A 14426-nucleotide genomic window follows, 5' to 3' on the forward strand; every position below is an offset into this window, starting at 1 on the left:
TGCGATCTGTGAGCAGTTGAGTTCAGCCTGGCTGCCTCTCCGGCAGGCTTGTGGCTCTGCGGACCGGCGAGGAGAGAGGCTTCTTTAGGTGGTGTATGGCTCTGAGAGATGCTTGGGATCTCCGTGCAGCAGAAACAGCCATAAATGTGGATTGTTTACACCGGTGGGTTAGGCCGTCCCTGCTTCCCAGCCTTCCCGCGACTCCGAGCGGCCGCCTCGGCTCAGCAGCGTCCCCGCAGATAGCGTCAGTGGAGCGGGGCTGATGGCCGCGGTGCTTGCCCCGGCCTTCATCATCATCATCCGCTTGTGTGTCTGCTAGAGAGCTATACCACACTGCTACTCCCCCAAAGTCCCACGGGAAGAGCGGAGAAAGGAGGGGAGGAGCGGCGTTAGTGGCGCAGCATCGCACCGTGCATGGTGCTGCGGTGTCGGAGGGAGTGGATGAGCAGCCGGAGCTGACCCCGAGATGGCTGTTCTCAAACTGGCCGAGCAGGTAGAGCTGCTAGCTGCGGTTAGCTTAGCCCGAAAAAAAGGGCAGCGCAGGATTTAACGCTTCATTCCACTGTCTCTTCTGTGTGGTAGAAATGTATTTTTAACATCACGGCTTATCTCTGTGGTGCTGTTGCCTGTCTGGGCGTTTGGTCCAGTACGACAGAGAAAAGCATTTCCCCGCTGCACACTATGCGAGGACTACATTCACAATGCTGCGCGGAACTGGACGTTTATCGCGTCCTGATTTGCGCTTTTGGCGTTCATGGTTAAAATATTTGGCGTTCCGTTAAAATTAGGACAGCCCACTACTCAGTAACTTCCTACTGTTTCCTTCCGCAAGCATCCCCTGGGCTGCACGCCAAAACGTCCTCAGTGATGATAAAAATAAATAGCTATAAATGCAGGTTTATGTGTCTAAAGTTCTGTGATATTTGGCACACATTGGTGTTGTGTTCCACATGACGAACCTCTCATTGACCCCCCGCTCCCAAAAAAAAAGAAAAAGAAAAAGAAAAAAAATCCTCTTCTGGTAAGATCTTGTGCCTAAGAGACATATTTGAGAGGTTCTCTCACAACAATATTTAGTTGCTCAGGAGCTTTTGACTTGATCACATGATGCTTCTCAGCAGTGTTTGCCCACTTTAAGTCTCGGCTTTTAAACTAACCGGAAGTCCTTAAAATGAGAACATCTGCAGTTTCATGGCAGGCGGGAATGGGAAACCCTGTGCAGTTGAAAGTTAGAGAACTGCTACTAAATTCATTGTGAGATTGTTGATCGAGCTCAGCAGTCAACGTTCAAGCTCTGTCTCAAAGGGTTTTGATTTGGTGTAGGGCCACAGTGATTATTTTTCTTTATTATTTATTGGAGATGTTTCTTCTGTTGATCAGGTAATTGCTCAGTCTATAAAGTATTGTCAAAGATTGTGAAATATGCCCAACCAACAGTTCAAAACCCTAAGATACCCCGTTCACAATAATTTGAAAGAAAAAAAAAAATCAAGTCTGACGGCCAGTTGTGCACAGTGAAGCAATCAGAGAGACGGCCACCCTTCAGGTCCGTACTCTTCAGTTTGGGAGCCATTTTTCTCTTCACTTTCACTTCTGTAAACTCACACTGCTGTGTCAAGTTTCCACCTGTTTTAAAGCAATTTAGGTGAATCTGTGCAAGAACAAGCGGCACCATCTGAGGAGACAGTAGACTCTGTAGAACAGTGGAAACCTGATGCAGCTTTGTCAGTCAAGTCATATCAGATCCATCGTTAACTTCAAGGAAGGGAAGAACAGTTTTTTTTTTATGTAACCCAGAACTGTGGGGCTTCCTGTTATTTTCAGACAACATGCTGATGATGCCTGATAACTGGATGCCTCAGCTCAGCGCACAGCTCAGCACCATATAGATTTTTTTTTTTGTGTGTGTGTGCTGTCTTTGATCATGCGCTGATCAAGAGTGGGTCACATGAAAATCTGCTATTGTTGGATCTTTTTTTTTAACCTGTGATATTAAATGTTGATCCTGTTTGCCTGCTATTTTTGAGTATGGGCTATTTTTTATGCTAGTTAAGTATTTTTGCATGACATGAAGAGCTTTTTGGGTAGACACGTCACATTTCCACCAAACAGAATACGAAGAATAGTACATGAAGTTGTTGATTTTTGACTTTTTTACTGCAGCGCTGTGTGTAGAGATGTGTGTGTGTCTCTGTAGTGCATTTGCACATGTACACTTATCAGATTTTATGTATTGTTTTTAACATAGGTTTCCTCGGTTGTTTCCTGTGCCTGTTTTATTCGGGTGAAACTGTCAGATTTTTTTTTTCTTCTTGCTTTTAAGGTGCTTCAAGAAGGAGACTGAGGGAATAACAATGTGCAGAAAAGTGCGTTTGATTTAGCACTTCACTATCACGAAGATAATTAAAGTATTGGTGACCCTGAGGGGAAGCAGATGAGGCACGTAGAGGCCTGCCACCTCAGGCATTAGGGGAAATGAAGACTCCATGTGTAATGCAAAGGCTCTTTTTTTACAAAGGGAGACAGAAAACAAGATGTACTTTATGTGTTTGTGTGCTTGAAACATGACGTTTATGTATTGCAGGATAACATGTGCGTGTGGAATGAAAACAGATGCAATCTGATGGAAGAAGCCGGTGTAGGATGAGAATGAGTAAAAGATTGAAGGAGAAATTTGTCTGTTCTTCCAGTTGTATCAGTGGGCTCCTAAATCAAGAACACTTTTGGTAACACTTTCTATGGAGACTGCATCTATAATAGCATTATGGAAGTATTATCATTCACAGTGAATGCTCCCATAAAGCATTATAGTGAAGCCTTCATATAAAGTGTTTCTTATTGTTGTTAGTAACTAATACAGTGTGGCCTACACTGCTTTTGCCTTATAGCAAAGGAGATATGTTTACTAGTATGCAAGTGTGTGTTTAATTGTGTGGTGAAACAAGCTTTGAGAGTCTGTTGGATAGCCTGAAGAGGTGTTGGTAGAGCCTGTCTGACAAAAGCAGTATAGTCATCTGAAATCCCGCGTCGCTGTAACTCAGTGCAATGCAGTTCAGCGTTTCTTTCATCTGTCTTTCTGGTTTCACTTTGGTTTTTTATTATTTGTCGGTCATTGACAATTTGTCATCGATTGTCAGCATGTCTCACAAATCGTTTCATTTTTGCCAGTGACTGTGGATCTTGCCAATGGAACTGATAACTCTTGCAAACAGAATTTTTTTCCTGTAGTTTCTTATCTAAATATAAGCTCCATGAACGAATTGGAAACTGTTTCCCACACTGATTTTTTTTTAATGTTTAGAACTCATATAAAAAGAGTCATCCAGACTCTTGCAACAGGATCTTAAATCCATGTTTGACGGCTATGTGTGATATCATGCTAACTTGCATGCTAAAAAAAAGAGGCACAAGCTAAAGCTAACAAGCTGCATTTAAAAAGTTTGCATCCTCACCAGCTGATGATCGCTGCAACATTGTTATTGTTTGCTGGGCACCTACTCGGCCTTAGCATTTTCAAGCTTAACGGACGTAAGTGGAAGGAGTTCAGAAAAGTTGGACTGGAGGCATCGTGTTTTGTGGTGGTCTTCCTATCCATCTGTCTGTCCCATTCTGGTGAACACGTTATCTCAGGAAGGATTCTTTCAAATTTGGCTCAAAACTCAAGGATGAAATGATTCGAATTCGGTCAAAGGTCAACACTAATCTTAGGTGTCCACCTTGAAGCAGTGCTGATTGTAGAGATCGTCTTTGCTGCCCCGTGTTTTAGAATTCGTAGCTTCTTTGAAGCAACATCCATACCTACAATTTGGAGGCGGTAATTCTAGCTTTTAATGAAAGAAGGACTTTTTTGTGAGAGCAAGAAAGGAACTTTCAAGTTTTCTTATATCAAATTAATATTCTATTTCAGCCCTCTCTTGTTGAGGTATAAAAAACAGCTTTTTTATGTGCCATAGGTAATAAAAGTGCTGTTACTGCCAAAATAAGTATTTGCTAATATATCTTTATCAGATTGTTATTATTACAAAAAAAAAATACTTATTGGCATCAGAAATCCAGTATTGGTTGGTGTTTAAGTGCTGGTATGTGTTTGAGATAATGTTCTCATTCATGCTCACACTCCCTAAATCTCCTTGCCTTTCTTGCGCCAGCACCAGTCTCCCCAAGTCCCTGTTGCGATCACAGACACAGCACTGTGACAAGGGACTGTTGCCAGCTGAGATTTTGTGTGTGTAGACTTTCAAGAATGTGTGTGTGAGTGCCTGTGGAGCACTTAGAAAGAAAGACATAGCTAAAGAGGCCATATGCTGCCAAGTGTTGGCTGCTTCTTTAAAGACACAGCCCCCATTTCTCTTTCCAGCTGGGACCTGGTTCACTACTCTCTAACCTAAATGTGTCCTTCCTCCCTCCATCTCTTATCACTCAGCTCAAGTAAACACTGATTAATCCTGAATCCCTACTTCATAGCTTTAAACTATGAGAAAATGGTAAGGGAGATGAGAGAATGGCTTACACTGTCACCCACATAATGTGCTTTATGCTTTGTTAGGTGGAATGAAATTATTGCTTGCAGCGATAATAGATGGAAGTCTCCCAGAAAAACAATTGAGACATATGTTTCAACTACCCGCCCTGCTCCCTCCTGTTCAACCAGTTGAGGTTAACCTGCAGGGGAAGGTTTTAGCCTCAGTTTATTTTTCATATCTCTAGATGTTTACCTCGAGTACATTTTTCACCAACTGGAATGTATTTTTAGGAGAGATTGTCATAAACTGTCAGGTGCCTCAAGCTAGTTTTTGGTGTCCAGCCAGTTTCATCGATGATTATGGCAGTAATGGGATGCTTTCTGATTTAAATAATATTTTTCCTAATTTTGATTGTGTTCTATTTAAAGGAAATGGAAATGTGTGGGAAATGCACACACTTTCCTTCTTTCAGGGAGTATAAAAGATTGATAGCATTCTCATGTCTGTGTGTTAAGTTAACCTAGCATAGCATAAAGACTGGAAACATCTAGCCTGGCTCTCTCTGATGGTCACTTATTAACACATTCTATCTATGCTTTGTTTAAGCCGTACACAACCAGAAATGTAAATATGACAAGTTGTGGATTTAGAGGAAGTTATGTGTTGTAACTGTGTCTCGATGAACAACAGTTTATCTGACTGCTTAGCGTGTCTTTTGAGGTGACCATTCCAGCAAGTGACTCAGTTATATTACACCTTGTGTATGCAATAAACCAAGAACTTAAGTGGTGTCTGCGTACATTTGAAGTTTGTGCAGAACAGGGTTAGCTGTTTACCGCTACTTGTGGAGGTGAAAGAATGCAGTCTTTCAAATATTTGCTATGTGCGAGTTAAAGGACATGTCCTGGTCAAAGATAACTCCTAAATTTCTTACAGTGGAGCTTGAGGCCACGGCTAAGCCATCTGGCAATGCAATATCACTGCATAATTTGTTTCTAAGGTGTTCGGGGCCCAGAACAATAACTTCAGTTTTGTCTGAATTTAGAAGTAGGAAATTGCAGGTCATCCAGGTTTTTATGTCTTTAAGACATGCCTGAAGTTTGATTAGCTGATTTGTTTCATCTGGTTTCATTGATAAGTACAATTGTGTGTCATCCGTATAACAGTGAAAATGTATGGAGTGTTTCCTAATAATATCACCAATGGGAAGCATATACAGGCTGAATAATATTGGCCCAAGGACAGAACCTTGGGGAACTCCATGACTAACTTTTGTGAGTGTGGACGATGTATCATTAACATGAACAAATTGAAAGCGATCTGATAAATAAGACTGAAACCAGCTTAATGCAGTTCCTTTGATGCCAATTAGGTGTTCCAATCTGTGCAGTAATATAGAGTGGTCAATGGTGTCAAATGCAGCACTAAGGTCTAACAGTACAAGGACAGAGATAAATCCCTTGTCTGATGCCAGGAGGAGGTCATTTGTGACTTTGACCAATGCTGTTTCTGTGCTACCTATACTCACTATACACGCCTCAACAATCAGCTGAAGTCAGGACTCACAGTATGCTTTAAGTTATCACTGTACACTGTATAGACAAAAGTATTTGGATACACCCCTTTTTGTAGCTCTTTTTCAGGGGTTGGGCTGGGCTCCTTACTTCCAGGGAAGGGAAATCTTAATGCTTCAACCTACCAAGACATTTTGGACAATGCTATGCTTCCACCTTTGTGGCAACAGTTTGGGGAAGGCCCTTTTCTATTCCAGCATGACTGTCCAAAGTCCATAAAGACATGGTTGGATGAGTTTGGTGTGGAAAGAGTTGACTGGCCCACACAGAACCTTCAACCCCATCGAACACCTTTGGGATGAACTGTGAGCCAGGCCTTTTCGTCCAACATTTGGGCCTGACCTCGCAGCTGCTCTGCTGCGTGAATGGGCAAAAAATCTTTCAGAAATACTCCAAAAGCTTGTAGAAAGCCCTCCCAGAAGAGTGGAAGCTGTTATAGCTGCAACATTGTCTATGTAATTAGAATGCGATCACTAAAGTCACTGGTCCCAATGCTTTTGTCTATATAATGTATACATTAAGTAAAGTGGAGTATATATTGATACATCTATAGTAATTCATGCTTCATCCTAATGTTTCATAATGGTTGTAATTAAGCTGTAATCTATAATGTTTTATGACTGTTGCTATTGTGTATCAGAAGCATTATGTCTGTTTCTTAATGTAGTCGTTTACCAATATGAATTTATTACCGTGAACTCCGAAAGCCCCATAACACATTATAGATGTTTTCTTCAGTGTAAGAAAAATTTCCAGTCTACCTGCCTTAATGATTACCTATGTGTAACATAATGTGGTGATGTGGCATTGCACCGGAATCAGATTCAAGGGAAAAGAAAAAAAGTCAGATGAGGAAGTGGTATCACTTTGTGCTAACATGTGTGCTCTGCTTTTAAAGCAGAAGTGAAACGCTCCTTTGTGGTTCCTCACTCTTGTTTCTCAGAAGGAGAGACTGTGCAACAGGAAGTGAGGCAGGAGGTGACAGAAACAAAGGAAGTGAAATGGGGCCTTAGTTATATGTGATTCATCAGTAACACATCTAAACTATAGCCTTCATCTTTCTCTGCAGAGCCTTTGGCATCTACTGTTAGTGTAACAGATTGGACTCTTTCCATTTGCTGTTAAAGGGCCAAACTAGTGTTTTTTACATCTGTATTCTAGTTGCGACATTAGTTTTGCAAATCATGTTGCCGTGTTTCAGATTTGAATTAAAAATGTAAACTTAAACGTATTAATGTATTTATTTATTTAGTATGCAAATCAACCAACAAAATCATTTATTGGAGTATTTACTTAAAAAAAAAAGTTTAGTCTCATGCAATATATATAAAATTGGAACACAGGATGCACTGCATCACAGTGAACAGTAGGTCTGCATTCATTTTTCTTTCTTTCTTTCTTTTTTTAAATGCAGTGCAGATTTTTCAATCAGTTTTCACTTACAACTGTATTGCCTCACATCAGTGGGGTAATGCAACTGAGTGAGGGATTTCTGTGTGTAATATTAGATTTCAGTATTGATATATGTTATGTATCAGTATATTTCTCATTATCATGTTTGATATTAAATAGAATTGTTCAGAATTTGAAAAAACAGTTCTACATAGTTCTCACCACAATTTGTCCAATCTATATGGATATAAAATAATCATAAAGGAGGTTGATGTTGATCACTTTACTGATCTTTTTTTTTGCTGTAGATAATTTTACTGGTTTTCCTTTTTTGTGTATCCTGTACACTTTCGTTAGAATATAATGCAATTACATTAGATTAGATTAGATTAGATTCAACTTTATTGTCATTACACATGTACAAGTACATTGCAACGAAACGCAGTACATTAACTATGGAATCCCAATTTCCCTTTTTTTCTGCTTTTCTCCTCTGTCCCACAAGAGTTACATATAAAAGACTGACAAATTTTCTAAGAATTGTGTGCTACAGTTCTTCACTTCAAAGTACAAGCAGACAGATTAGCAAGGCAACTAAAAACTAGCCTACTGACACCTTCAGATATTTGGATGTTTGAAACAGATATAGAGTAGAAAAATAGAATAGAATAACCAATATGTACAATTTATTCAAGTACTGTGCTTAAGTACAATTTGAGCTACTTGTACTTTACATTTCTTTTACTTGTACTAGTATTTCAATTTTGAGCTGCTCCCACTCCCATGATATTTTGTAGACAAATAACGGACTTTTCACTCCACTCCATTTTTAACATTAGTCGATAGTTACTTTGCAGATTCAGATTATTTACTGTTGATAGACTGTTACTTGTAATGTGTTGATGGACAGGACAGGACACAGAGTAGTGGCCAAAGAATGTATATAAAAATGGACAACATGAGAACCTCCCGAAAGTGAAGGTAAAACATCTTGATTGCCCCCTGGTGGTTGGCAGCAGTATAGGTCATAAACCCCTCCTCCTCCATGTTAGCTGATGGGACAGGGCCAAACTAAAAGTACACATCAAATAAATTTTTCCCAATCATGGTTTCTGTTCATTTAGGTAGTTTTTAAAACATGCTGCTCACAAGTGAGTCAAGTGGGTGTGTGTGTGGGGCTCGATACAGCAGCTCCACTGCCCAATCACTACCATGCAGAATCTGGATCCAAATGACACCATCAAAAGAAGATGGCAGCATTTGTATCCTGGATAATTTGCCTTAAGTTTTGTACAGGGGGAGAAGGTGGAGCTGCAGCGTCCATCTTTATATATGTTTGAATGGTAGTGACTAGAGAGTTGACTGCATCAGAGCCCAATAGAGCATTTTAAATAAATTAATTTTATTTGTTTTCTGAAAAAAATAAAACAAACAAAAGAACCCTGAGACAATAAAGTTGAATCTCAGACCTTATAATTAGTCTGTCCCAACTCTGTTGGTCACATAACCCTTACCTTGCAGGTCATTGCAGTCTGTTGAGAGTCTTCCGGATACTTTTTCACTGAAAAAAAGCTGTGTGCTGTGACTAAAAACAAAGTGAACCAAAACAGTGAAGTTACAGCTGGGCAGCTAAACAATGAGCAGAAACGCATTAGATTTAGGTAATAACTCTCTGTAGGTTCCTCTCTACTGGTGAACCCTTTCAAATGGCCACACTGTTTTAACATTGTCATTCACTGATTATAGATTGTCAGCTGCAAAGTCCATATGATGTGTAGTTTAGGATGTACAGTGACGCTTGTATGAAAGCCTTAAAGTCACTGACATTGTTGGCCCTTATGTTGGCTGCAGGCGTGTCTCACTTTACCCATTGCCGGCTTCTGTTCATCTAAAACCTAAAGGGCTGGAGCACAGATTGTCACTGATAGCTGCGCTCTGTGTGTGTCTGTGTGTGCCTCTATTTGCCTCATATCTGTCATCTGGAAAAGAAAATAAGGGTTCAGGAGACATGACCTCAACACAGTGTCCTTCATTAAAGTTTTTTTTATCTGCGCAGACTTTTTATGTTATGATCTCTATCTACAAAGAATTTTGTACAACAACAGTTTCTCCGTATGGCAAAAAAAAAATTTCAATCCTGTCTACATATTAAAAGTGAGTTTAAAAAAAATGATGAAGAACAGTTTGTATATAGTGTATAGTAGGATACAGTGTCTTAGTGGCCCTCTCTGCTCCTGCTTTTGTAAACACAGCAGCTTAAAGTCAAGCAGCTGCATAGACACACACACACACACACACACACAGAGCCATATACCGTGGGAAGGATCAGGCTTGGTCTCCCCTTGTATAATGGCCAGGGAATATTCTCTTTAACATGTGATTCTGTCATGTCGCCTCACTTGGAGAAATTTGCTGACTGTTTTAAATTGATCATATGCACTTGCGTGTCCTACATGTTCCCTCTGGTAACATGTTTACAACAGAGGTGCAACAAAAAAAAACATTTGTCAATTATTTTGATAATCGATTAATCATTTCAGTCATTTTTTTCAAACAGTTTGCTGGTTCCAGCTTTCTTAAGCATAAGGATTTGCTGCTTTTCTTTATCGTTTATGATAATAAATGAAGAGCAGTTGGGTTGTGGATTGGTGGTTGGAGAAAACAAGCAATTTAAAGATGTCACTTTTGACTCTTGGAAACTAATGAGAAGTCTTCGATCCATCATTAACCATAATGAAAATAACACTTCGTTCCAGCCCTAGTTGTGAATATCTTTCCATGCTGACTGTCTCTGTCTTTCTTCTCCTCTCCCCAGCCTCCGCTCATCCAGGCAATCTTCAGTGGAGACCCTGAAGAGATTCGTATGCTCATATACAAGTCTGAAGATGTTAATGCTCTGGTGAGGACACACACACACACACACACACACACTCTCAGTTCACCCAGTAAGGATCCCACCCAGAGATGTTTGAAGTGTTTGTACACCGGAGGCTTCAAGTTTCTGCCTCATACTTGTGTAAATTCTGTATTTGTATACTTTGTATTTGCTCATAGGCTCCGCTTTTTTTAGACTCTCAGCAGATGACTGTGAAGACCGCCTGATAGTGTCAGAGAATAAGCCTGAACTAATACAAAATCAGATTCATGTATGCATGAATGTATACCAAGGTTATGTATTTGGCCCCCTTTTGTTTATTGCTTACTTGCACAATACACACAAAATGGGGACCCATTCAAAAAAACATTGCTTGATCGGTCAACTCAACTAATTTATTTGTGTATTTTAGTGTAACTAAAAGCCTCTGGGAAAATATCTGATCTCCCCTCTGGACACATTATCTTGTAATTATGGGACTGCACAGTTTTGTTTTTTCAGCGTTTGGTATTTTACCAGTAGCTAGTGCCACAGCAGCAGATACTGTATTCATTCCATTTATATGTCCATGACTCAATGTGTGCACCTGATTCACTTGAAATATTTGCACAGTTCATCCTTGTACCACGCTCTAATATTTATACACAGTATTTGGGTATTCTCCTGAAGTCAGCATAACCGTGAGTCATTGTCTGAAAATATGGATAAGATAGTTTTCTGTTCCATCACTACTCAAAAACAGCTTTTAGGACAATAAAAGCTTCCTTTCTTGTCAGCCCTCACTTCATGTGGTAGCCAGCACCAAGGATTAGAGGTCAAGAGTCAATAAAGTTCAGAGTGTGTGTTTATTCACATCAGGTCACATGGTCGTAGATGCATACCACATGTCTGTACTGCTACAGCACAGGATGTGGGCTTGCCTGCCGTCCTGTTCTCTTCTCTGCTGTATTTAGTCTCCTGTGTCTGCTGTTGGCCCCCACTTCAGCATTATTGTTCATTTTAGATGTGTTTTTTTTTCTTTTGGAGAAACTGCACTCAGCCCAGCCACATGGACATGTGGGATGGTCATCGCAATGCTGTGTGTGTGTGTGTGTGTGCCTGTGTGCGTGTGTGTGAGAGAGAGAGCTGACTGAGAAGAACAATGAGTGTGTTGACAGCGATGGCTCTAACACCGATCCTCATCTCATCGCCTGTGAACTGATATCACAGCCTCTTCTGTCCGATCTGAGCATGTGGTCATGGATTACCAATAAGTGACGTTTCAGCAGCAGTAGTTGTATGAGAAAGTGTTGGACTATTAGTGGCACAGTGCTATGGAGACTTTTAGCTGACACATATAATAATACATGTTTATTTTAATAAATTCAGAGTGACAAAAATTGTAAGTAAAAGAAAACTAATTAAATGATAAGTATATAATAATATAGTATAATAAGTGGATAGTAAAAAGACTAATTAAGGCCAGTTAAAATTTATATCATATGTATCACCATATATCATAAAGTTTCTGAGTGCATCGTCTTGTAGAATAGCAATTTTAGCAGTTTCTTGTCAAATTCTTAAATCGATAGCTCGATGTTTTCCATTCACTTTAGCAGTGTAAGCTGTCTAGCTAAAAGAGATGCAAACTTGTGGACTTCCTGCAGTACTGTAGCAACAGCTGAAGGTTCTGTGGGTACTTCCAAAACATACTGACTGATAAACGTTTAAATTCTGATTTCCAGAAACTGTTCGGTTTTGGGCCAAACCAAAACATACGTGAAAGAGGGGTTGGTGCTTGTCTGCATGTGTCGCTCAGAGGATCGGCACTAAATGTGAATTTGAATTGATCAGAGTTGAAACCCTACTGTGTCTTGCCAATATTATAAGTAAAGTACAACTGACTGACTTCCTCCCTCAGGATGCAGAGAAACGCACCCCGCTGCATGCAGCAGCCTTCCTGGGTGATGCCGAGATCACAGAGCTCCTCATCCTCTCCGGTAAAATATATAGTTTTCACCTCCTCCAATCTTTTTTTTTCTGCTGTTCTCGTGTCCAGAAACCTTGTTTTGAACACGCCTGTAAATTTGCTACATTGTCACGTATATACAACATAATGCTCATATAAGGTGCACAGTGCATCTGCAGAACGTTCACATCATGTATGACATTAAAGTGTTCATTGTTATGACAGAACCTGCCAGTCAAGACAACTGGTTTATTTCATTGATGTGTTAAACTCTATTCATTATGTAGTCTTGTATTATTAGGTATGAAACTAGTCACACGCTCCCTCTGATATGTCGGCAGTTCTTTAAGGTTCTTTAAAAGTCTGAAATGTTAGTTGATGAAACTTGCAGGCCTGTGTATCCTACTAAATGTAGCCATGAGTGGGCTTTGAGTCCAGTTGGTAAACTTGACACCTCATCAGTACTCTGATTATCTCTCCCCTTTCTACCCTGTGTGCTTTATTTTCTCTGCAGGAGCTCGAGTCAATGCTAAAGATAATATGTGGCTCACACCTCTCCATCGCGCCGTGGCTTCTCGGAGTGAGGTGACCGCACACAAACACACCTACTGAATCCAGCCCTTTCTTCCCAAAACAAGAACAACTCCAACAGTGCTGGCATAAAGTTAAAGTTACAGTCCAACTTGCGGTATTTACCTGAAAACAAACAGACACGTGCAGCCATCATAATTTATCTTCTCCGAACATGCCCACATACGTACCATTCTCAGTTTTACCTTTGTCAATCTGGGTGAAAGCAGATAATCAACCCAGTGCCCAAACAGGTAATTCAGCATGGCTGGAATAGGTGGAGGATGAGTCTTAGTGGTGTGTCTATCCAAGGTTTGAAACACATTCAGTCCCTTTGTTTGCATTGTAGGATTATGTTAAGTAGTATATTTGTGAATGGGTGACTAGTCTTAAGGCCGTGTCTGAAATTATTACACTCTTTATTTATTCCAATTTTTTTCACAAAATGTGGTGATCGCCCTCTGGTGGCTGGCTGCAGAACAGGTCATAATCCCAGGCCCCGTCCATTCTATGAGATGGGTCATGGGCCCGACAAATGAAATGAAAACAAATGAATTTTTTCCAAAAATTATTTCTGTAGCGACTGCGGCGGATACATTGGTGTCACTTATGTACAGTCAGAGGAAGTGGAGATGCCGCTTTATAAAGATGTCCATCTTTATATGCGTCAAAGAGTACATCAAATTTAGACCAAGAATTTGGACGCAGAAGTACAAAATTGAAAGTAAATATATTGCAAAAGGAGGTAAAAAAAAAGGAGTGATTTTACAAATCAGTGAACAACAGTTGGCAGTCACTGATATGCCGCCTGTGCCATCTTTCCCTATGTATGGAGTGACCTTTGAATTTTGGACATATTTTCAAGTTGCTCCTTTAAAGACAGTGAAATGTATTAATTATTAATTTGTCTGTCATCAGAAGATAATTATGTACCTTTGATGTCAAACATTTTCTCTTTCTTGTAATTTTTGTGTCAGCTAAGGGCATGATAGTTTGTAATTATTATTTTTGAAGAGAAAGATGATTGTGTTCTTGTGGCGTCTATGGCGATTTGTTAGTCACATGACAGGTCAATTTGTTGTATATAAGGAAGCTAATGCACAGAAATGAGTTATCTATAAAAAAACAGCTACGTCTCTTTGACTTTGTTCCTCAGGAGGCTGTCCGGGTTTTGATTCGTCACTCGGCTGACGTGAACGCACGTGACAAGAACTGGCAGACACCGCTGCATGTTGCTGCAGCCAATAACGCACTGCGATGTGCTGAGGTCATTATCCCGCTGCTGAGTAGTGTGAACGTGTCGGACCGCGGCGGACGCACTGCCCTGCATCATGCCGCCCTCAATGGCCACACTGAGGTACTGCATGTAACATGTTTGTCTTTCATGCGTTTTTTAGTTAGTTAGTTTGTTTTCTTTTTTGCTTTTGCTTGCTGCAGCACTGCATCCACTTTCCTGCTACGGATTACTGGTGCAGTTCACCAATAAACAGGATGTGTTGTAACCATCCATTGAGCTGTATTGGTTGAATAGCTTGGTCAAAGGGAACAAGCAGACAGGTGCAGCCGCATCACTGGGGTTATCAAGTGGATCGTTCACTCTGAAA

The 14426-nt window shown here is 40.3% G+C and overlaps 1 protein-coding gene across 4 annotated transcripts in view; it reads left to right on the top strand.

Moving 5' to 3' along the window:
• Window positions 1-14426, top strand: part of ankrd44 (ankyrin repeat domain 44) — a 37222-nt gene continuing 22796 nt past the window's right edge. For 2 of the 4 annotated variants that reach the window (XM_046404828.1, XM_046404829.1), the window contains exons 1-5: window positions 3-493; window positions 10245-10328; window positions 12205-12283; window positions 12767-12837; window positions 13979-14179. In XM_046404828.1, coding sequence (XP_046260784.1) covers window positions 467-493; window positions 10245-10328; window positions 12205-12283; window positions 12767-12837; window positions 13979-14179 — 462 coding nt within the window. In that variant the 5' untranslated portion in view covers window positions 3-466. Of the gene's footprint in view, window positions 494-10244; window positions 10329-12204; window positions 12284-12766; window positions 12838-13978; window positions 14180-14426 lie in introns of all 4 variants that reach the window. The other 2 variants (XM_046404825.1, XM_046404827.1) reach the window with 2 other exon arrangements.

Source organism: Scatophagus argus, chromosome 11, assembly GCF_020382885.2.
Source record: "Scatophagus argus isolate fScaArg1 chromosome 11, fScaArg1.pri, whole genome shotgun sequence".
Classification (NCBI taxonomy): domain Eukaryota; kingdom Metazoa; phylum Chordata; class Actinopteri; family Scatophagidae; genus Scatophagus; species Scatophagus argus.